General features: G+C 39.4%; 1 protein-coding gene and 2 long non-coding RNA genes across 6 annotated transcripts; 2 read left to right on the top strand and 1 right to left on the bottom strand.

Annotated features, from left to right (window-relative positions):
* Positions 1 to 270: 270 nt before the first annotated feature.
* Positions 271 to 2,468, bottom strand: LOC105297494. Of its 3 annotated transcripts, none has more exons than XR_002782296.1 (3): positions 1,149 to 2,468; positions 732 to 845; positions 271 to 605 (listed from the first exon to the last, which is right to left on the bottom strand). It is a non-coding gene; the product is annotated as an uncharacterized LOC105297494 (long non-coding RNA). The 3 variants fall into 3 exon arrangements; XR_896354.2 differs by having other exon boundaries at positions 2,237 to 2,461; XR_002782295.1 differs by having other exon boundaries at positions 732 to 2,463.
* A 363-nt stretch (positions 2,469 to 2,831) lies between these two features.
* LOC111744733 lies at positions 2,832 to 10,948 on the top strand. The gene is made up of 4 exons (XR_002782299.1): positions 2,832 to 3,288; positions 4,486 to 4,590; positions 6,988 to 7,086; positions 10,170 to 10,948. It is a non-coding gene; the product is annotated as an uncharacterized LOC111744733 (long non-coding RNA).
* Positions 10,949 to 11,155: 207 nt separating this feature from the next.
* SLC38A2 (solute carrier family 38 member 2) lies at positions 11,156 to 24,877 on the top strand. 2 transcript variants are annotated; one of them, XM_011368192.2, is made up of 16 exons: positions 11,156 to 11,442; positions 12,567 to 12,764; positions 13,013 to 13,094; positions 13,244 to 13,359; positions 16,130 to 16,203; positions 16,306 to 16,398; positions 16,530 to 16,611; positions 17,926 to 18,008; positions 18,434 to 18,492; positions 18,585 to 18,740; positions 19,148 to 19,227; positions 19,334 to 19,434; positions 20,020 to 20,144; positions 20,471 to 20,615; positions 20,728 to 20,825; positions 21,877 to 24,877. In XM_011368192.2, the coding sequence occupies exons 2-16, from the start codon at positions 12,649 to 12,651 to the stop codon at positions 21,973 to 21,975; spliced, it is 1,509 nt and encodes a 502-aa protein (XP_011366494.1). In that variant the 5' UTR covers positions 11,156 to 11,442; positions 12,567 to 12,648; the 3' UTR covers positions 21,976 to 24,877. The 2 variants fall into 2 exon arrangements, with proteins under 2 accessions (XP_011366494.1, XP_011366495.1); XM_011368193.2 differs by lacking the exons at positions 11,156 to 11,442; positions 13,244 to 13,359 and having other exon boundaries at positions 12,584 to 12,764.
* The last annotated feature ends 90 nt before the right edge of the window (positions 24,878 to 24,967 follow it).

Genomic DNA, 24,967 nt, shown 5'->3' with positions numbered 1-24,967 from the left:
GCTGTCCATGTGGCTACTGAGCACTTGAAATGTAACTAATGCTATTGAGGAACTTAATTTTTTATTTTATTATTATTTTAAATTTAACCTTGGTGACTAGTAGCTATGTATTGGACAGAGCAGTTATGAGGTCTCCTTCAGCAATAGAAAATCCTATGATTCTATCATTCTAATCTAATCTCAAATTGTGAGGCCAGGATTAAGGCTGTGGCCACTAAGCCTCTGACCATTAATTGGGTGCTGAAATAAAGTTAGCTAACAAGCACAAAATTTTTCAGAGGTTGTTTTTAATTTAACAAACATCAAAAAACTGAGACCAATGTACCCAGTTTGTTAAATCCCAGTTCAGTATATCATAACAAGATAAGGCTGCAACTCATCCTTTTAACTATACAGTATTGCTGAGCTCCTGTTTTAGGACAAGTGTGGTGAGCTCTGGGAACACACTGTTGAGCAGAACAAAATGCTTGTCCTTCAGGAAACTTAATAATCTCCTGGGAGATAGAGCCAAGTGAACAAGCAATGAGAATATAGCGTGGCAAGTCTCATCACAGGAGTAGACGCTGGGTGCCACAGGAACACACAGAAGAGGCTTCTAACCCAGTCTTGGAGAGTTGGGGATTTCAAGAAAAAAAGGAAAGAAGAGAAAAAAAAAACATATTATATTCCTATTAAATTCAATATTTGTTCCTTTTTAAAACTATCTTTTCATCTGACATTATGTCACTGACCTTTTCAAGGGTGTTCACTTCTTGGGTACATTACAATCAATGTATATTTACTGAACGCTGACAACTGAAGAGCTTCATTGTCATTTTCCTGGAGGGCTCACCGTACACTAGGGGCTGAAGATACATGAAAAAAACATTTCTCCTGAAAAACTTCACGTTCCTAGGGCAAATATTTCAATAATCACACATGTGAAAAAAAAATGTAATACTGCCTTGGAATGCATGATTTCATCACAAGAATTTCTTTTTTAAATTATGTGTGGATTTCTATCCAAACTAAATTTAGACCTCTCTCCAAAATAAATTTCAGGAGGGCTAACTAAAAAAAGTGGGGGGAAAATCTCACAAATGTTATTTCACTACAATAACATTTAATAGGAAATTTCTATAGCACAGTGACCACAGCATGGGATTTACCTCAGGCAGTCAAGGTTCAAATTCCACTACCTCCATTTACAAGCTGGATGGCCTTGGGCAAGTTATCTAACTTGTCCATGCTTCAATCTCCTTATCTGTAAGGAGCCAGGTAAGGTAAAAAATGAGACAATAACAGCACCTACCTCACACAGTTGATGATTTAAATATTCACAGATTTATAAACAACTTAAAATAGTGCCTGGACCAAGCACATTAGCTATTCTAATTAATTACAATAATTTTAATTGCAGAACCGCATGAGAAAATAATACAAATAGTTCTCACTGAAAGATAAAACTAATGGAGAAAATAAGAGACATCTGGCAGGTTCAGCAGCATTTTCTAGTCGGCACTTTTGCTTCAAAGTGGGATTGAGAGAAAAAGACCCCAGAAGAGGCTGTGAGGAAACCTGAAGAGAAAACCCACAACTCTGTCTTTCCAGGCAACGCGGTTGGTAAACAAAGAGCTTAACTTTCTAATTCAGGCTAGTATTTTTTAATTAGCTTCCAAGACTTTGATGGAATGAATTTTAGGTCACAATTACTAGAAAGACCCTAAAAGGACACAAGGGATGAAACAGTCGGACTACTGCAAGGAACGTTTCCTTACAAGAGCCGATATGGGCGGGATGTCTGTGTAATCTACTCAACAAAGAATAGGAAATATTTGGCATGCCGATTTTCAAGTCTTAACGGGAAGCCATCTGGAACCAGTTGCACAAATCTCACACGTCCGCCAAAGCCTCAACGATTTCCTCGTGGGTCTGGGCATTTAATCTGACAGATACTAGTGTCTTTGGGCCCCCAAGGGCACAGATGATGGGCCAAGGCCTCACCCTTTCGTCCATCCCTCCGGTTCACGCTTTCCAGTCACAATTCTCCACGTAAGGAGCCACGTACACTAGCACGGCCAGATGCCAACAGGGCGTGACAGTTTCTCCAGACTGCACTCTCCCATGCAAGGCATGCGTGAGCTGCCTGGCGCTTTCGCGAAACCTGCGCGGGACCTCCAAGTCCCCCCCACCCCCCGGGCGGCTTTCTTCAAAGCACCCCGGAATTAGCCCTGACGTTTCAGGACTCCAGGTTTACCACGTTGCGGGCGAGCACGGCAGGCGCGTGCGTACTCGGCAGCGTCCCAGCCGGCCGAGGCTAGGCAACACCGCTGTAGGCAAGGCCCCGGCTCCCGAGCTGCGGGGCCCAAGCACATGCCCCCGTCTCCGCGCCTCTCGTCTCCCCACTCCTGTTCTCTCCTGCTTGCCTTCCTGCTGCCGACCACTTCTCTCCTCTCCCCATCCCCCAACCCCCGCCTTCTCTTCCCCTCCCTTTGCTCCCGAGGCGGCGCCTGGTGAATCACCATCTCGTGGGCCCTAGGAGCGCAGGGCCGGACTGCGCCTCGGCGGCCGCGGCGCTCAGAGCCCTAGTGGAAATTTCCGGAGACCTACTGAGGCTCCGCGCCGAAGGCCCCGCCCCGTCCCCGCTTCGAACTCCAAACCCTGCGTCCCCCGGGCCTCCGCCCCCTCACACCAACTGCAGAGTTTCCTTTCTACCCAGAGAGCTGGGCTGCGCAGGACCGCCTGCCGCAGGAGCCCTGGCAGGCACCGCCCCTCCACGGGCCGGCAGCTCTCGCGTTCTTCGCGCTCCTCCTTAGAGCTCTGAGCCGCGGCGCGCTCTTGCCTCTGACCTTGCGCGGAGCCGGCTGGCGTCCTGAGAGGCGAGGCGCGGCGTCCTGACGCTTCCGCCGTCGCCTTTGGGGCGCCTCAGCCGCGCCACCACAGATCTGCTTGACGCGGACCTCGCGTACCTCCCTGTGGAGTGTAAGACTAAGGAGGAAGACGGTTCCGATAGACGTCGTGTCTTCTACTCATTTAACGCACTGCGTCGTGGTTTAAACAAAGCATGTACAGGGCCCAATTGTCTTTTCTTACCCCCACTTAACCACCTTGAAAATAAGTTATTTTCTCTGTCCCGTAACATTCCTCTCTTAGCTTTTCCAACCACGAATAAGATTTATTCCTGAGACAGCAACTTTTGTTGACCTCATCCACCAGAGGTGACAAATGGCTCCTCTCTGACATTATTTCACAAAAAAGGGGTATGTTACGCACGTGGTGCACCTCAAGAAAAACCTTTAACAGTTTCAGGTTGGTTGGTTCTGGACTGTCCTTGGTGGATGTCACTGGGGAGGGGGGTTGAAAGATGGCATTAGCTCCAGGTGTCCCAAAATGAGGTGACTTGAAACGATACAGGTGTCTTAATCAGACACAAGGTGCCAAAGATTGCAGCCAAAACCCCAGGAGTTTTACCTGAGTAAAGATCCCAGAACCAAGCCCAGATATTAAAATGCTTTCCATCCAAGAACCAGAATTACAGGTATGTTAGTTTTAATAAATTCCTATTTCAGTATCTTAGCCCTGGGCAAAGAAAGATCCAGAAACTGAAAGCCAGGCATGTAAGTCCATTGTGGCCTAAGAGTGTTTTGAGTAGAACATACTCAGTTGCTGTCATTTTTTTGGACAAGAAGACAGACCACTAACAAGCATAAAAATAAAGGTTTTAAAAGTCACTCTATTTGGGAAAATTGTAAGTTTGAACATTTTAATTTTTCAGAAGAATGGAGCATAGTATACTATTCAATAAAACATAAAAATTTTTACTTAGTTTACACATCTTATTTTCTAGCATAATTTTTGATCCTTAATATAACCTTGGTGCATTCTTAGTAGCCTGTAAGCACATATGTGAGAACTTAAATCTGTGATTTTGCTTTCACATTTCACCTTCCAAGCCACCTATTGCTGATTAGCAGGTGTCAGTTTATCCAGTGAAAGAACCATGGTCAATAAATTCTTCATCTTTATGACAGTTTTGTTCACATTCATTAGCATGTACCGCACCAAGAAATATGGACTACAGGGTCACATGAAAAAGGCCAATGGGTAAATGCCACAAAAGGTCATTAGTCAAACCATTCCTTTCCCCTTAATTTGGGGAGGAGGTGAGAGAAACAGAATAGTTATAGTCTGGTAAATTCTGCAGTCCTGACAGAACTGAACATGTTTATACTAAAATGTAAAACTAAATATTTTTTAATTGTTTTTTAAGGTTCAATTTCTGTGGGTACCATAATTTTCCATTTCTGGCTAAGAAATGAGGTGACACTTACAAAACCTTAATGCTTGCTAACATCTGGATTCACAATAAAATGTGCTTTTTGTGCATGACAATGTTATTAATTCTGGCCAATAGGATCTGAGTCATCTACAGTAGTACTTCCAGGAAATGCTATCTCTAATAATAAAATTAACTCACGAAATTTACATTCCATCATTCTTTTTTAGCAGATATGGGTCTGTCTGCATATGACCCCCGAAACCACTGTATCCAACATGTGACCTTGACAAAGAGACATCTCCGCATGCCGAAGATGTCAGAGTGAAAAGATGGTGAGCTTTTAGTCTTTGAGGAGATTATCAAAGCCAAGAATTAACCCTGGGACTATCCTATATGTAGACTTCCTATTAGATGAAATAGAAAGTGTCCTTATTATTTAAGCCATTTTTAATTGCAAATTGTGTTTCTTGCAGTAAAAATTTTTCTGCTACTGACAACCTCTCCGTGGTAACAAGCCTCTAGGAAAGCCCCCAAAATCCTCACCTCTTGGTGTTGATGTCTTTGTAGAGTCCCTTCCTATGTTATATCAGGGCTTGCCTTTGTGACTTATAGAAAATGGCAGAAATATAAAATGTGACTTCCAAGGCTAGTTTATAAAGGCATTACAGCTTCTGCCTTGATCTCTCTTGGATCACTTGTTCTGGGATAAGCCAACTGCCATGTTGTAAGGCACTAAATCAGGCTTGTGGAGAAGCTTTCTTGGAGAAGAACCAAAACAGGGCAGTTCCAACTTGCTAGCATGTAAGAGAGTTTCCTTGGAAATAGATCTTTCAGCCCCAGTCAGGCCATTAGATAACTGTAGACATATCTGTCAGCAGACTGCAACCTCAATAAGAAACTTTAAGCCAAAACACAACTGAACAACCCTCGAATGTCTCATCTGTAGCTTTGAGAGTTTCAGCCACTAAGTTTTGGAATAATTTGTTACACAGCAATTGCTACCTAATAGAGTATCTTTCAACACTAGAAAAATATGCCAGTTACGAGGGTGCTCACAGAGTTAATCCTATTGCTTTGGGCTTGTGAAATGCCTTTTTAAGATAAAATACAACGCTTCATTTGTTGAGCACCTACTAAACATAATCCCAAGAATAAAATATGCAAACTGATAAGAAGAATAAAAAAGAGTAGAGAAAGGAATTTGTTGAAGAACTTGGGAGAGATTAATACTAAGACAATATGAAAGTCATTGGAATAAAGGGAAGGGTGTGGTTTGAAGAGGGATGTTGGAGTGGGGTGGTAGAATTGCACTATTTCTCCATAATGTCAGTGTCCATACTTGTATTTTGAATAACATTGGATGATAATGTCAGGCTGTGTTCACAGCAAAAGCTCATATTAGGTAATAAGCCATTAGAAAGCAAGTCTTGGAATTAATTCTCATACTTGTGGCTCAAGAAAAACCTGTCCTTTCCACCATCAAGCCATGGTAACAGATTTTCATTCAGTTTATTATGTTTTAGGTGCTGAAAGATAAAGTTAAATGTACTCTTTCAACTAACACTTATTGAACTTCCGTATATCAGGCACTGTTCTAGGCACTGAAGACTCAATGATGAGCAAAACAAAAGACTTTTCCTCACAGAGTTAACTTGCCAGAAAGGGGTTTAGGAGGGAAGATACAGGAAAGGGAAGGAGATCGTAAGCAAAGAAATAGAGGATTAAATAATATGCTTTCAACTCATAAAAAAAAAAAAAGCAATAAAAATATAATAGGACAGTAGGGAAATGGAGATAGCATGAAAGGGGTAACTTTTGCCAGGATGGTCAAGGAAGATTTTTTTTCTCTCAAGGAGGTGACATATAAGCTGAAATCTAAGTAATGAGAAGGCAGACACACAAAAATATAGGCAAGGAGATTTCTAGGTGGAAGAAACAGCAAGTGCAGAACCCTGTACAGGGAATAACTTAGACTGTTTTAGGCACAGAGAGATCAATGTGGATAGTTCATGGTGAAAAGGACAAGAATGATAGAAGATAAGGTTGAAAAAGTAGGCAAGGCCATGGGAAGGCCATGGCGAGTGAGGAATATGGATTTTATTCTGATTGCAATTAGAAGGCACTGGAGGGCTTTAAGTAAGGGAAATAATTTATCCCTTTAAGCAAGGGATTTGATTTATGTTCTGAGAAGATCTTTTGGACTGCTGGGTGGATAACAGACTATGAGCATCAAGGATGGAAGCCCAGAGATGAATTAGACTGTGTCTTTTGCAGTGATCCAGGAGAGAGGTGACAGTCATTTAGACTAGAACCAGAGCAATGAAGATGGTGAGAAATGGCAGGATCCTGAATATATATTTAAAAGCAGAACCCTCAATACTTGCTGATAGATTAGATCTGTGAGGAAAAGGAGGACTGAAGATGACTCCCTGGTCTGGGGACTGAACTCTTTCGTGAATGGCGATGTTAGTCTTTTAAACTGTAAAAATTAAGAGAAGAACAGTTTTGCTAGGGAAATCAAGAGTTCTGCTTTGGCCAATAAGGGATGAAATAGATGTCCTTTAGACATACAGGTATTCCCACTTTTCAAAAGTTCGCCTTACTCCATTTCACTTTTAGAAAGACCTACATTAGTACCTGTTTTCACTAACCAAAAGAAATCGTAAGAGGATTTTACTTTTATGAGAAAAGGTGAAAAGTAAAAATAGATTTTGACATTTGTTTTGCAGCAAGCGGTTACAGAGGCATTACACACCCTGAGCAGCAAGAGTGGCACTGCCAAGCTCCTTCCCTGGGAACTACACTCAGCATCAGCATATAAATTTATGGTAATTGCTTCTTTGCTTTATGCCATAATGGCTTACAAAAGGTTTCTTAGGTATGCTTTACTTTTGGATGAGGGTGAGGGTGGGGGACCTGTATTAGATAATATATTTTCTCCTGCTCCTAGAAGAACTCAAAACTATTCACTCCTACATTTATTCATTCAACAAAAATATATTGTCAGGCACTGTTCTAGGTGCTGGAGCTAACAGTGACTAAAGCAGATTAAACTCCTGCTCTCATGGAGCTTGCATTCTAGTGAGAAAGACCAACAATAAAGAAGTAAATAAATAAATATAAGTCAGATGGTAATAGGTACTATAAAGAAAAAATGTATTTAATTTATCCATATACTGAAAAAGTACCTTCCTTTTACAGGTGACTAGGCTAGATGTAGACAGACAGAATTTACCTTCTAAAAACCCTAACACAAAATCTAGTACACAGACAACACAAAAAGTGACACAAAAAGATACTTATAAAGCGTAGAGTTCAAATAGAATCAGTTCCAAATGAATCAGACAAAAAAAAATTAATGACAGGTGAAGTGTTTAAGTTGAGCCTCAAAAGAAAAACAGAGTTTGGATTTACAGTAATGGCAGGGAGGAGGATGTAAGAACACTCCAAGCAGTGGGACTAGTTTGAATGGAAAATGGTTTGTATTAAGAACACTGAGCAATACATTTTGGCAAAAGCATAAAGGTATATGAAGGAGAATGTATTAAGTTATCTATGGCTGAGTAATAAACTATGGCAAAATTCAGTGGCTTAAACAATAAATATTTATCATATCTTAATTCTGTGGGTCAGGAATCCAGACTGGACTTAGCTGGGTCCTCTCACTAAGGTATTAGCTGGGGCTGCAGTCATCTCTAGGTTCAATGGGGCGAGGTCAGCTTCCAAGTTTACTCATGTGACTCTGGGTAGACTGCAGGTTTTCCCTGGCTCTGGCCAGAGACACCAGTTCTTGGCCATGTGGGCCTCTCCACAGGACAGTTCACAAGCTGGTTTCCCCCAAAGGAAATAAGGAAGAGTACAAGACAAAGCAAGTTGGAAGCCAGAGTCTTTTTGTAACCTAATCTTAGAAGTGACATACCATCACTTTTGATTAGTAGAAGAACATTGCTGGGTCCAAACCATAGTCGAGGAAAGGGGATTACAAATGGGCACAAATACCAGGAGGTGGGATTCCTTGGGAGTCATCTTGGAAGCTGGCTACCACAAGGAATAATGGGAGATAAGGGTGGAACTATAGGCTAGGGCCAGATCAAAGAAAGCTGTGAAAGCCAACCTGAAAACAAAATTAGTTGGAAATGGAGGGTAGAGAGAAGCAAATTTAACAGTTAAGCCTACTTCAGGGAAATTGAAATGCTGGGTAAAGAGAATTTTGAGGATCGTCCTGAAGACCAACTGTTCAACTAGTTTGGGGAATGTCCACAGGACTTGTTATAGCCCCCAGGAAATAAAACCACTCTATTTTATCAGGTGATAATGGTCATAATTCTATAGAAGATAACTACTCCATAAAAACTTCTAACAATCTATTTTGACAATGCATTCCTGAAAGTTCAGAGTTGACAACTGCTATTTGTGATTATTTTTCTGTCTTAGATAGGTTTGCTTTCAGTAGCTTTCAAAATTATTTGATCCCAACCCATGGTAAGAAATACATTTTATATCATAACTCAGAATATATCTATCTATATACCAAATTAAAGTTTTACATAATAGAACTTAGCATTGCTATATAAGGCATACTGATATTTTTAATTCTACACATTAAAGAAAAAAAGCTCAAGGTAATCCATTGAATTCATCACTATCTATCTCTAGGTTACATTCTGCAGTTTGAAAAATACTGTACTTCTAAAACATTAACTTAGAAATAAAGCAAAATCGTGGCACTTCTGACCAACAAGCATTTGGTGATATAGTTTCCCAGTAAATGGGTAAGGGCACAGTGTCCCATGCATTCTAGCCCCAAATATAACAGCAAAAACCTAAGCACATCAGGCCGCAGTTGGAAGCCACTCGAGTTAGCAGATAGACCTCAGATTGGCCTTTGAAAACATGAATCAAATGGGCAATAGAAAAACAGACCTTTCAGTACCTCCCCCTCTTTTTTTCTCATTCAGATTCTTATCATTCAGAAGTCAGAACGAGATTACAGCCCTCCCCCAACACACAGACACACACATGCACACACACTGAATTTTACAAGTCCTCTTAAGTAATGTTGCTATACAAACCACCAAAAAGTCCGAAGGACAAGGGATCTCCTGAGAGTGTGACTTATCAACCATAACCCTGAGGGCTTCCTTAGCACCTCTGACTGGGCAGGAGACTCACTTGGATGAAAAAGTGTTTTAAGACCTTTTGATTTTTATCAGTAGAAACCTGATAAAAAGGAACTTCCAGGGAGTCCTCTCTAACCCACCACTAAGATTGGTCTCCTGACAAGAAGAGTTGATTATTGTTATCAGGAAATGAAGGTAAATTTTTTCAGCCGTGATTGTGTGAGATGCCAAACCTACCTTCAGGAGTTCAGTCTTCCTGGAGAGTCAAGACTACAAACAAACTTGAATAATTTTGAGTACGAGACAACACGGATTTTCAAACGTCTTGCAAACACATGGCTTAGAAAATAGTACATGCAAAAAGAGGGATGAGAAGGAAGGTATCAAAGCTGAGGGAGGATTTCCTTCGGTTCAATGAAGAAGCTTGAATGATGGTGAGGGTAAGTTGAGCACTAAAGCAGGAAAACAGTAGTGTTAGGTAAGACTAGTCTGACCAGTAAAAGGGGTGGGGACCATAGGAGTGTAAAGGAGAAATCGGGTCCTCCCTTGTCACTCATGAACACTGGTGCAGGCCCAGGACACCCGCAGCCTCACGTTCCACGGAAATAGTTGTACAAATTTCCTCAGGAAAATATTGAAAGCAAAAATTGTGATCACACTCAACCCTTTCCTCTATGCCCAGCTCAGTCTCTCCCACGTTCCCCAAAGGAAGAGAGCAGTAGGTCAAACTCATTTGTTTATTCATTCATTCAACAAACATTTATCTCTCATAAGGGGCCTTTTGTTTCCAGCAAGGGACGGATCCTGCCTTTCCGGTAGCAGGAGCATTCCACTGCGTAGGGGCCCCCGGGTTGCCGGACTCAGCGAGACCACATCACCACTGGAAAGGAAGGATCAGGCTCGGGAGAGTCTCTCAGACCAGCATTCCAACGGAGGCAGTGCCTTTACAAATTCAAGGAAAGAAAAGCGAGGAGGGAGAGAGAAGTGCTCTAAAATTGGGGTGGGAGTGGTGGAATGAGTGAAATGTGTCTGCGAAGGGAAAACTGGGGACTCCTACACCTCAGAAGAGCCGTTCTCCTCAACCGGAGGCCAAACCAGGCCCCCTTTCAAAGAGTCTGGTTTGCTGGTTAGGAAGGAGTTTTTCCCCTAGTAAGGTTTTCTATGTTCATATACAAAGGATATCCCGAAACGATGCTGCCAATGCACCTAAATCAGGCTTAAGTGTTGAAGAGTGAAAGCAGGTCTAGATGGAGAAGAACGAGAACAGAAACAGACCATGGAGACAATGTTACGATGTTAGCCCAAGTTTGCGAGAGAAAACCCTCATGTGAATCACAAAAATAACAGGCAGGAAAGGGTTGAGTGGGTGGGATGTGTCCCTAAAAACCCTTGAGCAGAAAGCAAAGACTGCTGGTAGCACGGACCAAAAGGAATTTGAAGGAGACAACCGCATAAATTGGGCACCAATTCGGGCTGAAACGAATAGGCCGAGAGAAGCACGGGGGTGATCTTCCCAGGTTAACCGAGGGACTGGAGAAAGTGGGATTTGGCTTTGCTGGAGGGTGGGTGTTGCCAGAGGGCGGAGCGGGGCGCCTGAGTCCGCCCCGGCGGGAGGGGAACGAGTTAGGGCGGGGGCGGGGCCTGGGCCTGGGCCTGCGGGCCCGGGCGGGCCGGGGGCGGAGCCCAGGTGATGTCGATACACAAAGAGAAGGCACCCGGAGGCCGCGTCCCCGCCCACTGACGTGTCGTCCGGGCGGCCGCTATAACCCGCAGCTCCCAAGCTGCTCCAGAGTCGCGCGACGTTGCCGCCGTGGAGCACTGTGTTTCTGATCCCCGCCAGTAGCCCCACCACGCGTTCCCGCACACTCGCACCTCCCCCTTGAGACAGCAGACGCCGGACGATTGGGGGGGCAACTTGTCATTTCTTTTTTTATTAAGATTATTTTTCCTGCCTATTGGGGTGGTTTTCTTGTGTGTGTGTTTTTTACAATTTTTGTTTGACTGAGAAAAACCCACAGAAGGTGTTCCTGTGACATTCCGAGTTCAGGAGCGGAGACCACTGAGGTAACCGCGCGGGGTTGTCTGTGAAAAGGGCGCGGGACCCGGGCGGGAGTGGGGGAGGGGCGTACGGGAGGGGCAGCGGCAGGCGGAGGCAGCTGCGAGGGTCATTTCCTCCCCGACGGGCGTTTGTGGTCGGCGGGCCCGCCTTCGACCCCAGCCCACAGAGGATTAGCCGCCCTCCACGCAGGGGAGGGGCGCAGCGCAGCGCTGGGGGCCGCGTGCCCGCCAGGAGTGGAACTGCATTCTCCCGTTGGGGGGAGGGGAGGCAGGCCGCCCCGCGGGTCTGCTGCGGCAAGTCTTGAGGCTTGCATCAATAAAAAAAATTAAGTCCGGGTGGAGGTAGGGTCTGGAATTTGGGGGAGTAGAGGCGAGCTCGGGCTTTTATTGTAGCAGAGGCCACGATTGGGGAAGACGGGCCGGGAACGTTTGACAATCGGCGATCGATATTGCATCAGTTTCTTTTCCGGGAATAGGAGGGGCCATTCGGCGAGGCACTCGCTAGCCAAATGCCAGTGGACGAGTGTGCTCGAGGGCACGGGCGTGCTCGTGTAAACAAACCCGCTGAGCGCCTGGGAACTGGCGTTCTCCCCTGCTCGGCAGAGGACTTGTCAGCCTTTCCCGCCCCCTCGAGTCGGCTAACTGCCGCAGAGGCACCTCTCCATCTGGGGACGGGTTACGCGGCACTACTGTTGCAAATGCAGGAAACAAGGAGCTGTTCACCTAGGCGGCATGCACACCTATGCCTGGGTGGGCTGTGTGCCCTGCCTGCTTGTTCACGACTAAAGAGGCTGGGGGAGAGCAAAACCGAGCCCCCTGCGCTCCTTTCTCAGACTTGGAGTCACGGAGAGGGTGAATTGCTAAAATCCTCTGAGAGGCCTCGGGGTCCGGGGGCGCGGGCCTCGGCAGGCGCGGCGCCGCGTTGGGACCATCTTTGTTCTCGGCAGCTCGGCTGTCTGTACTTTTCCGCCCCTCGGTGCGCCCCCGCCCCTCGCGCTCGGCTGGTACTTTTCCACTCGCCTGGCCGAGAGTGAATAAGCCGTGCTGCGCCGCCTAGCGGCGTCACGTGACCTGGGCGGGGGGGGGGCGGCGGGCGCTGCGGTCTTGACGCACCGCCTGTACCTTCGCAGGCAGCTGCGCGGGCCGGTTCACCAGCAAGGACAAAAGGAGCCCAGTGTTACTCGCAGCATCTGATTCCTCCCGGTTCCCAGCATGAAGAAAGCCGAAATGGGAAGGTTCAATATTTCCCCGGATGAGGACAGCAGCAGTTACAGTTCCAACAGCGACTTCAACTACTCCTATCCCACCAAGCAAGCTGCTCTGAAAAGGTGAGGTGAGAGTAGTTGTGTGCAGTTTTAAAAACGGGTAGATTGTAGGACTCTGCTTATGTTGATTTAACTTACTGGAGCATTTAGAGAGAGTATCCGATTGTCTCACTGTACTGACGCTATCTCGTGTGAAAGTCAACTCCTATTTAATACTCATTTAAATAAAGATGTATATCAACTAAAGGGCTGCTTTGCCTTAAAGCATTCCATTGTATATTTAAATCCAACTTAATTTTTTTTTTCCGCAGCCATTATGCAGATGTAGATCCCGAAAACCAGAACTTTTTACTTGAATCGAATTTGGGGAAAAAGAAGTATGAAACAGATTTTGTAAGTTAAAAATTAATAATTCGTGTGTGTGTGGCATTATGGAGTAAAAGAATAGTTTTACTTTTAGATATCAAATCTAACTTGCCCAAAGCTGGTTTTCTCCGTTTAATTATTGTTATATGTTTGGTTATCGTTTTCCCTCTATGTAGCATCCAGGTACTACTTCCTTTGGAATGTCAGTATTTAATCTGAGCAATGCGATTGTGGGCAGTGGAATCCTTGGGCTTTCTTATGCCATGGCTAATACTGGAATTGCTCTTTTTATGTAAGTATGTGTAAGTAGTGAGTCTGCCATGCAGGGCAGTTAATATGATGATACAACTTATTTTGGCTCCAGAGACTGAATTTACAGTTAATGTAGTTGACTTAAAAATTATTTGCTTAAAATTTAATATTTGAGAAATCAACAAATATCTTTATTTTAGTATCTAACTGCATGATATCAAGAAAGCCAATTAGGAAAAAATAGGACAATAATTAAAACTGATAATTAAGCCAGAAGTTTTTAAATCAATGGGAATAGTTAAAACAGTTGTGACAGGGGCTGGAAATTTTTTTTTTTAATACTATTGATAAATCCAGGGTAGTTAGAAATTTTGTTGCTGGAAATTTTTTTTTTTAATACTATTGATAAATCCAGGGTAGTTAGAAATTTTGTTCTGGCAAAATCAGAAGCAAACTATTAATAAGCATAGTACTTCCAAATGAGCTTGGTAAATTGACAGTCTCCCCAATGACCTGTGGCCCCTTACATGCATAAAGAAAACAACTAAATTTTAAATGTATAGAGAGTGTGTTCAGGTTAGAGTTGCCTAACCTGAAATATGTTTTACTTTAAGAAAAGTGAGTCAGTCATAAAGCAACTGAAAAACAACCCGTGTGTTTTTTTACTTTTTAAATATTTATTCCAGATCTGTGTGATTGCCACATGTCATAGCAAAAGTTAATATTTTAATAAATACTTGTTTAAAATCTTGTTTTCTTGTCGAGTTAGAATTAGTTCCTCCTGTGCTTTCTAGCATAAATATGTAGAATAGAATTTTAGAGCTATAAAAGACTTTAGAGCAGTGGTTCTTAGCCATTGTGAGGTCACTGACCCTTGGAGAATATAATAGAAAAGTTTAGACCTTATTTCAGGCAAAAAGCAAAAATACATGTAAATTTGGGCAAACATTTTCAATGATGTTTATGTCTTAGTTTAAGTTATTTTGGGCCCCTGGGTAAGGCAATTTCTGTGGAAGATAGTGTGATTTTGTTGTGCAGATGAAGAAACCACACATGCAGATAGCACAGAATTGTCGCTTTGTGACAGATGTACTTTGGTTAGCTGACTGGTGCCTTCTACTCAAGTTATTTTCTTTAGCAGAATACAATGTTCATGAAAAGAAAAGCAGACCTTTGCAAAGTTCTGCTTTGTGACATTCCATGCTGAAATTAAGCCCAGCTTTGAGCATTGGAAGCTAGCATTCAGTCAGCTTACTTCATTAGCATGAAGCTTTTTGAGACCTCTTACTAATATGAAGGACCAAAAATTTACATAGAAAGGACCTTTGAGTTTTGAAGTTTTTAATGGGGAACTTGAATGCTGTCATTGTTAAATATTTAAAACTCTTCCTAACTCTTAGTATAAAAACTGGAGGCAGTTTTTAAGTGGGGTTATAGTGCAGAATTTACATGAGGTAAAATGGCATCTCTGTTTCATAGTGAAAGCAAATCTGATGTTAGCCTTGCACTTTGGAAATTATTTATACTTTAATAAGGTGTGGGTGTTTGATGATTAACCATTTTAAGAAATGGATAAATAGTATCAAGAGTGCTTCAAGTGAGTTTTTAATCTGTCAGTATTTTACAAGGTGTATTTAGAGGTAAAGAGGTACATGGGCCAAATGCCACATGGCTGTCACAGCCTAGTTAAACAACTGTAGGTAACTTTATTAAGTAGAATCAATCTAGAGGTTGAAAGTGACTTCAAAGGTTATTGAAGTCCATTCATTCCTCAATTGTCATTTCAGTGTAAGAAAGGAGGACAGAATTTGTCGACACACTTTGAAAATTGTTTTTGATTAAATCAACAGCTTTAGTTTGAGGCAAGGCTGTGACAGTGACACTTTCCATCTCAGATTAAACCCCATAAAACTTTTGGCATTAGAATGGCAGCTCGATGTCACCACCTATGTTTAACTGACAGACATCAGTTTCTTTGTTAGACTTTACATGGTACGGTATTCAATTTGCCTGTAAAAAATCATGAAAATGTAACATATCTTCTTGTTTGCAGAGTTTTCTATGAGTTTTCTTGATTTTGATTTTGTTCCTTTTACTAAAAAGAAATTCATATATTTCTTGGCTTGCCTGGGAGTAGGGGAATAGAACTCTGGAGTAAGAGAACTTGTGCTCTAAAGGAAAACTAAGCGACATTAGGGAACCTTTAGTCCCTCTCTGCTCCACCCCACCCCCACCCCCACCCCCATTCCAGGGAGGAGACAACCCAGACAGTTGGACTGATAGCACAGGCATTGTTTAACTTTGTGACAATGCAGAGTCTGTATTCCACATCATGGGGTGCAATATAATATATTGTCACATTGATTACTTACGATTTGTGCTCAGTTGCATTTCAAAAGTACCTTGTAGGCTGGGTTTACTGGCAGGTATTACCACCATTTTACAGGTAAAAGGAACTATTAAAGTGCAGAGAAGTGGCAAGTATACAGATAATTATTGCGGTGCCAGAATCACATTATAAGTCTCATAACGCTACCACTTAAAGTTTAGCTTTCCAGTGTCTCCTGGCATGATTGTTCAGTGGTTAAAAAAACCTGCTCTTACCAATACTGTAGACCCTATTACCAGAGACATGATTCAAGATTTTAATGCCAAGTAAGAGTAAGTCGACCCTCTAACCGGGAGGCATTCTAACACAAGAAATATTAGGACAAATTCCATATTTAATGTTTAAGTAACAACCAAAAAGTATCGTCTTTAAATAGAGCTGCACTTGTTTATAACCATATACCTTTTCTTTCTCTCATCAGAATTCTCTTGACATTTGTGTCAATATTTTCCCTGTATTCTGTTCATCTCCTTTTGAAGACTGCCAATGAAGGAGGTACAGTAGCATGCTTGATATTTTTAAAACAATTATGCCTGTCATGATTTTGTTCCTCTTATAAAATATTTGCTTCATGCTGCTGTGTTCTTCAAATGATAGGGTCTTTGTTATATGAACAATTGGGACATAAGGCATTTGGATTGGTTGGAAAGCTTGCAGCTTCTGGATCGATTACAATGCAGAATATTGGAGGTAAGAATGTTTTAAAAGGCAATTTGGGTAGACTTTTTGCTCTTTGTATAACACAGAGTAGTGACACCTTAACTTTCGGTGTCGCGTGTCACATTTTGCACTTGTAATGGTATAATTTTGTTTTCCTCCAGCTATGTCAAGCTACCTCTTCATAGTGAAATATGAGTTACCTTTGGTGATCAAGGCATTAATGAACATTGAAGATACAAATGGGTAGGTGCTAAGTAAGGTTACTCATAAAAAACAATTAAAATCTAAAATAGTTAGATACATTTTACCAAAGTTGACTACAAAGTGACTATTAGTAAATTATTTTTCATAAATGTTGAAACTGACCAAGAAGTCCCAATTTAACTTTTTTCTTTATATTTACTCTCTAAGAAGTTATACCTCCTTCGCTGGGGGTGTATCTTATTCAGCTATAACTTCTTGGAATTACAACTGCAACTTTGAATTATGTTAAAAATAGTTCCTGTCTGATATTTGTAACTTTGAAATTCTTAAAACTTAATTTATTTAAAATGAGTAATACCAGAAAATGTATAGCTATACTGTGAAAACCTTATCCTTCTAGCAAAGTTATTCATCCCAATGGACTAACAGGTTTTTATCTAAAGTAAACATGGGGGGAAATAATTTACTTCCCCACTTAATTGCAGCTCATTATTTCAACGAGGTGTGATTATCGCCTTGCTTTAGATATTTATTTTAGTAAGCTGATCTTTAGATATATTCTGTAGGGTCTTTGTTGCTGAAGTGAGTGGAGTAGAATTCACAGGGCAATTAGAATTTGAAAACAATGATTTAAAAGGGTATAATTGATTACTTAAAAAGGAAAACTATTGCTAGAACTCTTAGGAGACATGGTTAGTATTTTCTCTTAACTTCAGAAAGGGATCTTTTGACTATTTTTGGAGTTAAGATGGGTCAAAATGTTAAAATGTATTCTTGACAACCTGGAATAAGTCCTGATTTGGGGGATTGGGTTTTGTTTTGGTTTTGCCCATGTATTTTATCTAAGTGTGAAAAACTTTTCTCGAAATGTGTAATGTGTATGTACATTTGCTAACAAATGTCTGAAAGAAACTTGTTTTAAAATTTTCTCATTTCTAGCATTAAAAATTGCAAGCTAAAGCTATGACAAAGTTGGTGTACAATTTTTCTAAAAATGCTTGAAGATAAGATTACTGGGTTAACAATGCCTCTTTGTTCCCTACATTAATAGCAAGTCTTTAAGAAGTATTTTATGTTATGAAACAGCTGGCAGCTTTCCCAGAGCAAACAGTGGGAAAAAAGTTATACTGTTTCATACCCTATTTCTAACCTGAGCTAATACTCATCAAGTGTAGAAAGTTAGACATTTATTCTTATCTGTAGGCTTTTTGAATAAGTGATCTTTCCAAACCTATCATTTTTGTGTGTATATTTACAGTATTTCTATAAAATGAGCCCTGTGAAAAGATGTGTATGTTATTCTGAGGATATCTGTGACTGTTTTTGACCTTTGTTTTTCTTTTCTTACTTTAGATTGTGGTATCTGAATGGTGACTATTTGGTTCTGCTGGTGTCGTTGGTGCTCATTCTTCCTTTGTCACTGCTGAGAAATTTAGGTGAGCAAACCTCATCTCTAAAGAGAATTGAAATGAACCTCTCAACCAGCTAGTTGGTTTTCTCTTAAAGAAACTGGGAGCTAAAAAGCCCAGAAAAACATATCTTTTTGGGAGTTGCTGCATACAAACCTGTAGGTCTTCCAAAGTCTTGGCACGTTTGCTACCGAGGGCCCAAAATATTTCGTTGACATTTTATAGTGTCTTGTACTTTATAAATATTAATACAGAATAAAAGGTTTTATTATTTATTAGCAGCTATTTTTATGTAATTCTACATCTTAGTATGTAAGAATTAGGAACTTTATATTGTAGTCACACTAAAGTCTTCCAAGCAGAACTGAGCTATTTAGTAGAGAAAATATACTTACCCTAAACTTGTTTTATTAAACTAACATTCATCTCTCCACCCCACCCCCCCGACATAGGATATTTGGGATATACCAGTGGCCTTTCCTTGTTGTGTATGGTGTTCTTTCTGATTGTGGTAGGTATAATTTTTCTTTAAAACTAGAGATTTTTTTTCATAAGCCGTGTCACATTATTCAGTTTAATAAATGCAAAATAATACTTTTTCAGGTGATTTGCAAGAAATTTGAGATTTCTTGTCCTTTGGAAGTTGCTTCGATAATTAGTGATTTAGTAAATAACACCCTCACACGGCCAACAGCCATGGCATTTAACATAACTGATGGTGATTCTTGCAGACCACGTTATTTTATCTTCAACTCACAGGTAACTAAATATAATCTTCATTTTCTGAAAGGAAGATTTTTAGGGAATAAAAGAGGGAAACCATCTGCTGGAAATTTTAAAATAACTCCCAAGGTTTAGGGAGGAGGAGTAACAGCAATAGCTGCTCTTCGGAAAATGTGATTACCTTATTATTGAAGACTAAGAAGAATTGGGTTGTGTCTTAAAATAGATTAAGAAATAATCATGATGTTAATAATTGACACATTCAGAAGTTAGGATATTGATCACATGTAGTGAACAAATTAGAAAATTGGAAGCTAATTACGTAAGGGAAACTAATTATTTTAGTCTTTGATTCTAAGATTAGTTGATAAAAAAATTGCAGAACTGTAATAACACGAGTTTGTTACATTAGGATGTTGAATTAATTTTTACGTTTTTTGCAGACCGTCTATGCTGTGCCAATTCTGACCTTTTCGTTTGTCTGCCATCCTGCTATTCTTCCCATTTATGAAGAGCTGAAAGGGTGTGTGCTTAACCTATTTTCATAAATTTGTTGGAAAAATATTATTCAATTATTGCTATAACTACTGCTAAAATATATTCTTATATTTTCCTTTGAATTTACATAGCCGCAGCCGTAGAAGAATGATGAACGTGTCCAAGATTTCATTTTTTGCTATGTTTCTCATGTACCTGCTTGCTGCCCTCTTTGGATACCTGACATTTTATGGTAAATAATGTTTGGTTTACCAAAAAAAAAAATCACTTCGTGAAATGAAATTGATACATTGGTATATATGGTCTGTCACTTAAAAAAGTCAGTCTGTTTTAATATATTTCATTTGTGAGGAGAAATTGAATTCAGACCTTAGATTTTCCTATAGTATATTTAACCAGTAATTTCTAGAATTCAGTCAGGTTCAGAAGTATATCATTAATTATTTGCCATTTTTATATGATGTGCTTGCATCTAAGTTCATCCTGCCTGTCTCCTCTCCCATCACCTTCACATTATACAACCCACACACATACAAACTAAGCCAAACCATGAGATTTAGCTATTTAGCTCCTGTTGTTTTTAATGGGGGTCATGTGGCTAAATCTCTACTTGGTATTTAGAAAAATTTTCCTTCAATGTTATTTTAATTGCATTAACCCTAATTCCAAATTAATCTTTTTAGCCTCTTAGTTTATAGTCATTTTGTGAGTAGTTAATAACTTCGGTGAAAATTTTGCCACAAGTTAGATTTTTCTACGTAATCTCTAGAGAAAACAGTGCACTTTTGAAGTTTTTTGTTTTTGTCTTTTCCCTTAGAACGCGTTGAGTCAGAATTGCTTCATACCTACTCTAAAGTCTTGGAAACTGATATTCTTATTCTCATTGTCCGTTTGGCTGTGTTAGTGGCTGTCACCCTAACAGTACCAGTTGTTATTTTCCCGGTAAGTAATCACTTGCTCTCTTTTCAGTAGGAATGAATTTAAACATGAAGATTTGTGAGATTTACATCTAGGGGAAGAGTAATACTACTAGAGCAATACTGAGTTGATGGTGATTTTGAAGTGGCTTTTTTTTAATGCTTTGTAGATTTTCAAAGCATCCTAGGGCATTTTTTTCATAATCGAAGATATTAAATGATCTTTCAGTGTTCAGATGTTTAGAAAACAGTAGAAATAGGGACACAATTTTATTGTTTTAGCTATATCTTCTATTGTTTTTTTTTCCCATTAAAAATGGGATTTTAATTTATCTTTATTTATTTTTGCAGATCCGGGGTTCTATAACTCACTTACTCTGTCCAGCAAAAGATTTTAGTTGGTGGCGTCATAGTCTCATTACTGTGTCCATCTTGGCATTTACCAATTTGCTTGTCATCTTTGTCCCAACTATTAGAGATATCTTTGGTTTCATTGGTAAGTTTTAAAAAATATCAGGGTTAATTCAAATATCAGGAATTTTATGGTTTAAAAAAATTAATGCCAAATAATTTACTGAATTTTAAGAAATTTAAATGTTCTTTTTCAGGTGCATCTGCAGCTGCTATGTTGATTTTTATTCTTCCATCTGCCTTCTATATCAAGTTAGTTAAGAAAGAACCTATGAAATCTGTACAAAAGATTGGGGTGAGTAAAAGATCATGACTGTAAAAACAGTAATAATCTTCCAGTACTAGAAATTCTTTAGCTGATTTTAATATTAGTCTTTGTTGTACTTTCACTTTTAGGTTTCTAGTAAATGTTTCTATTACACTGCACAGATGAAAGATTAGGGGAGAGGAGGTGAAAGACAGCTCGCCATCTTATTGTGCTTAAGTTAATTGCAAGAAAGTTATTAGATATTATAGAGATAGAGTATAAAGATACTGCCTTAGCTTTCAACATTTGTTTAACCAGTATTTTTTTAGACTGCCTGCTATGTGACAGTCACTTACATGGGCCTTCAGAATATAAAAAAGGATAGGGTATTTAGTCCAGCAAGACAAACCATCTTCAAAGCAAACCTCATGGTATGTGTGGTAGGGGGAGGCTATTATTACATACACTTCAAAATACTATTATGTACTTTAAAGTATAATAACTAATTTTGTAAATGCTATAATATGTTAAGCACAAATGATCCTTATAGGGATATTTGGGGAAAAGGCCACTTCAGCCCTTACTCTCCACTACCATTCTAATCTTATTAAAGTTCTAAAATTGTTTATAAACCAACAACTGTCATCTTGCTTTACTCAAAGTGACAGTGATTGAAGGGTAGGACTAAGAAGAGTAAACCTACTACTGTCTCTTAGACCTCTCTCTGGCTTTGACTCAGGCTGTATCTTAGGATGATTTGGGTTTGATTTTGTGACTTAAATTTTTGCTTTAAAAAATGCAAAAAACCCAGGCTTATTCTGTTTTATGAAGTAGTATATTTAGCAAAGAAAATTACTTTTCATTTGAGAGAAAGGAATGAAAATGAAATTTTGGAAGTTTTCAGAGATAAGTTATTTTGTATTATAGATGACCCCTTGATTACTTAAGACCATTAAATATCTTTAGCAAGGTAAAACTGTAGCTCATAAAGTATTATGGATGTAATTTTAGTAAGTATAAGCCTATTTTTAAAAATAGAAGAATGTTGAACATACGTATTTGTTCTTGCTGATCAGTTTTCTCTTTGTGTCCATTGCAGGCTATGTTCTTCCTGCTGAGTGGCATAGTGGTGATGACCGGAAGCATGGCCTTGATTGTTCTGGATTGGACACACAACGCTCATGGAGGCGGCCATTAACTGGCACCACTAAAACTTCAGTAGTCCATTTGATGCCAGTGTTGAGTTAACTCTCAACTATTATGAAATTTCACCTAATGTTTTTAGTTTTCACTTCCTTTTGAAGTGCAGATTCCTCGCTGGTTCTTCTGAGTGCAGAATAAGTGAACTATTTTTTTTTTTCTTTTTTTAAAGAAACTATTCTGTATGATAGAAATGGACATTAAGAACAAAACCACGAGTCTCGGGTTAACGGAAGTGACAATTTTATTCCATTCCAGAGAATGGACGGACTCTTTTATCAAGCCACATGTTTGGCTGTATCATTGTTTAACTTGGATATTTTATGATTTTACTTGAATGTGCCTAATGGAACCATTTGATGTGAGAAACAATTTTTAATTTACAGCAAAGTATTCAAATAGCATTGAGAAAAACACTATTTTTTTTGTACCAAAAATATTTAAAGACCTCAGAAGCACTATTTTACTTTTTAAAAATTGCTTTTTTTTTTTTTGGACATTGTCCAAAAATAGTAAATTCCATTAAAAATTTTTTATTGATGTTTAACAACAAATATTAGTATTGTGAAATGAATTGCCTTTTGTAGGCATAATAAGCCAAATAACTTTTTTTTTACCCAAAATGATTTTTAGAGAAAATGATGTAATGAAAAATTGTACCATGAATAGGAGCCTAGTTTTTTCCATTCAGACTTCACCGTTCAAGGATATTTAATTGATCATTGCTGTACCAAATCAGATGAACTTTGTTCATCACTTTTCTTCTCAGTCCCCAAATAATTTAGTTCATTAAGACAGGTATTTATGGTTTCAATATCTTAGAATGGAAGATAATGCAGTTATTTCTTTTGAAAGTAAAATAACTAATTTTGAGGTACCAAATAGTGCAATTGGGTAAAACAGGGTTTATTCAGTTGCATCTGTCTCCAGAGTTGTATTAACAGCTCTGGGCTTTTTGGGCCAGCCCTTTTTTGACATTGCTTCCAGCAGTGGAAAATGGGCATTTGATGGCTATAGGCCAAAACTTCTATCGAGAGTACAACTTTTCAAAATGTTCATCTACTACTGGAAGTGTGAATTACTTGATAATGTATGGCTTGGTCATGTTTATGTTTTGTCTACAGTAGAGGTCTAATCCACAGATACACCAATATTTGGTATGAGTTCTCTTCATATAGGCCACTGGGTTTCTCATGCAGTAAGATTTAAAAAAAAAACTCATTTGCACAGGATTGTCATCTCATTCTTGTACAACGTAGAATTATTTGTTTACATCCAACAAAGTGGTTAGCTAGAAAAAAAACAGTGCAACCTGAGTGTAAGTAGTTGGTCCAACTGCATGTTCACCCTTCCATTTCAATTCCAGTTAGAACTGAAAAAAATTGGCTTTAATAGCATTTATTGTACGTTAACTGTATGGTGAATATATTATTTTAAATTGTGGTACTTTGCTCATCAGGCATAGTGTCTAAAATCTAACAGATAATTCCATTAGTGGTTGAGGGAAGCAAATAATGGAATCATCAATTGGTCATCTGGCTCTAGGGTTTTCTCTTGAACTAAGCATTTTTAGTTTTAGGCAAGGGCCAGAAATGTGGCAGACATGGTTTTTGTTACACATTCTTGTATTATATGTGACTAGATTATAGACAAGATATGTCGGTCTGTAATTAAAGACCCTTGTGGAACTGGAAGACGTCTTGTAGTGCTACGTTGGGTGAAACCAATGGTCCATTTTTGTTTGTTTCTATGAAAATGAAATAATTGGGGACCATCTAGAAAGGCAGTGAGAAGGTGGATTCTACAGCACTGCTTACATTTAATTGGGCTTTTGGCACTCCCTTCAAATCCAGAACCTCACCTCTAGTTAAAACCAAGAATTGGCACTCCTACTTGAGTTCCTGAAAGAATTGCTGATTTTGTATCTAAGGCCTGTCAGGGAATACCAAGTAAAGAACTGTTTTCTACAGTTTACATTTCTTCATGTGTGAGGAGATACTATGCCAACCAGGAAGGAATGGAAAAAAAAAACACTTCTCATAGTAAATCCATGTGGGGAGGCTCATCCAATCCTCTTTGGCTGTTCGAGGTTCAAAATCAGCTGCCAAGGGTAAATTCCATTGCATGATTTTCTTGGAGCTATCTTATCTTGTCTGCCTTGAGGTTCCTAAACAGTGAATTCCCATTAATGAGCAGTCTTCAGTATTAAAACCACTGTCTTGTCACCTCATTTTGCATTACTGTCTTCCATGGATGTTTCAGTTATAACTGTAATGTTATTTATAGAACAGCATTAATCCATTAAAGCTAACCTGTTTTTCAATATTTATGATAATCTGTGTACATACATTGTCTATCCATATGTATTTGTAAATAGGTTGTATATAATTGCATAGGTCAGGTTTGGGTCTAGGGTTTGAGTGTATATATTCCTGTAAGTTTCTTAACTGCATTTTGATGAATTCAAATTATATATGAATTGTCCCAAAAGTACCTGTACAGAGATTTCGATATAAACAAATTGACAAATTGTGTGAAACACTGAAAATTTTAAATATTGTTTAAATTGTATTTGCAATAAACAGACTGGTTGAACATTACATTTTTTTCATGAAAACTTGGTGCAAGTTCAGATCTCTTAAATTTTAAATAAGGTCTAGATTTTCAAAATGCAGTAATTATCAGAATGTGATCTAGTGTAACAAAATCAAATGTGATCTAGCATAATGAAAGACCTTTGAGAACCTGGGTATGTTTTCTGTATATAGTGTACAAATCCCCACTGTACTGTTAGAGGCCAACAAATTCAGGATGACTTGTTGGCAGAGTGCTACACCGTTTCAATGAAACAATGTATGTTTGTTTTAACTGAACTAAAATAAATACATGCTTAATCCTGAGTTGTGTTTTTTTTTGAGGTGATGGAATCGGCAATGTCTGATGTACTTTTTGTATTGTAATTTACAGCACCTAGCATTTAGATCTATGTA

This window comes from Pteropus vampyrus, unplaced genomic scaffold (assembly GCF_000151845.1).
Source record: "Pteropus vampyrus isolate Shadow unplaced genomic scaffold, Pvam_2.0 Scaffold140, whole genome shotgun sequence".
NCBI lineage: Eukaryota > Metazoa > Chordata > Mammalia > Chiroptera > Pteropodidae > Pteropus > Pteropus vampyrus.
This window is presented reverse-complemented; position numbering and strand designations above follow the sequence as displayed.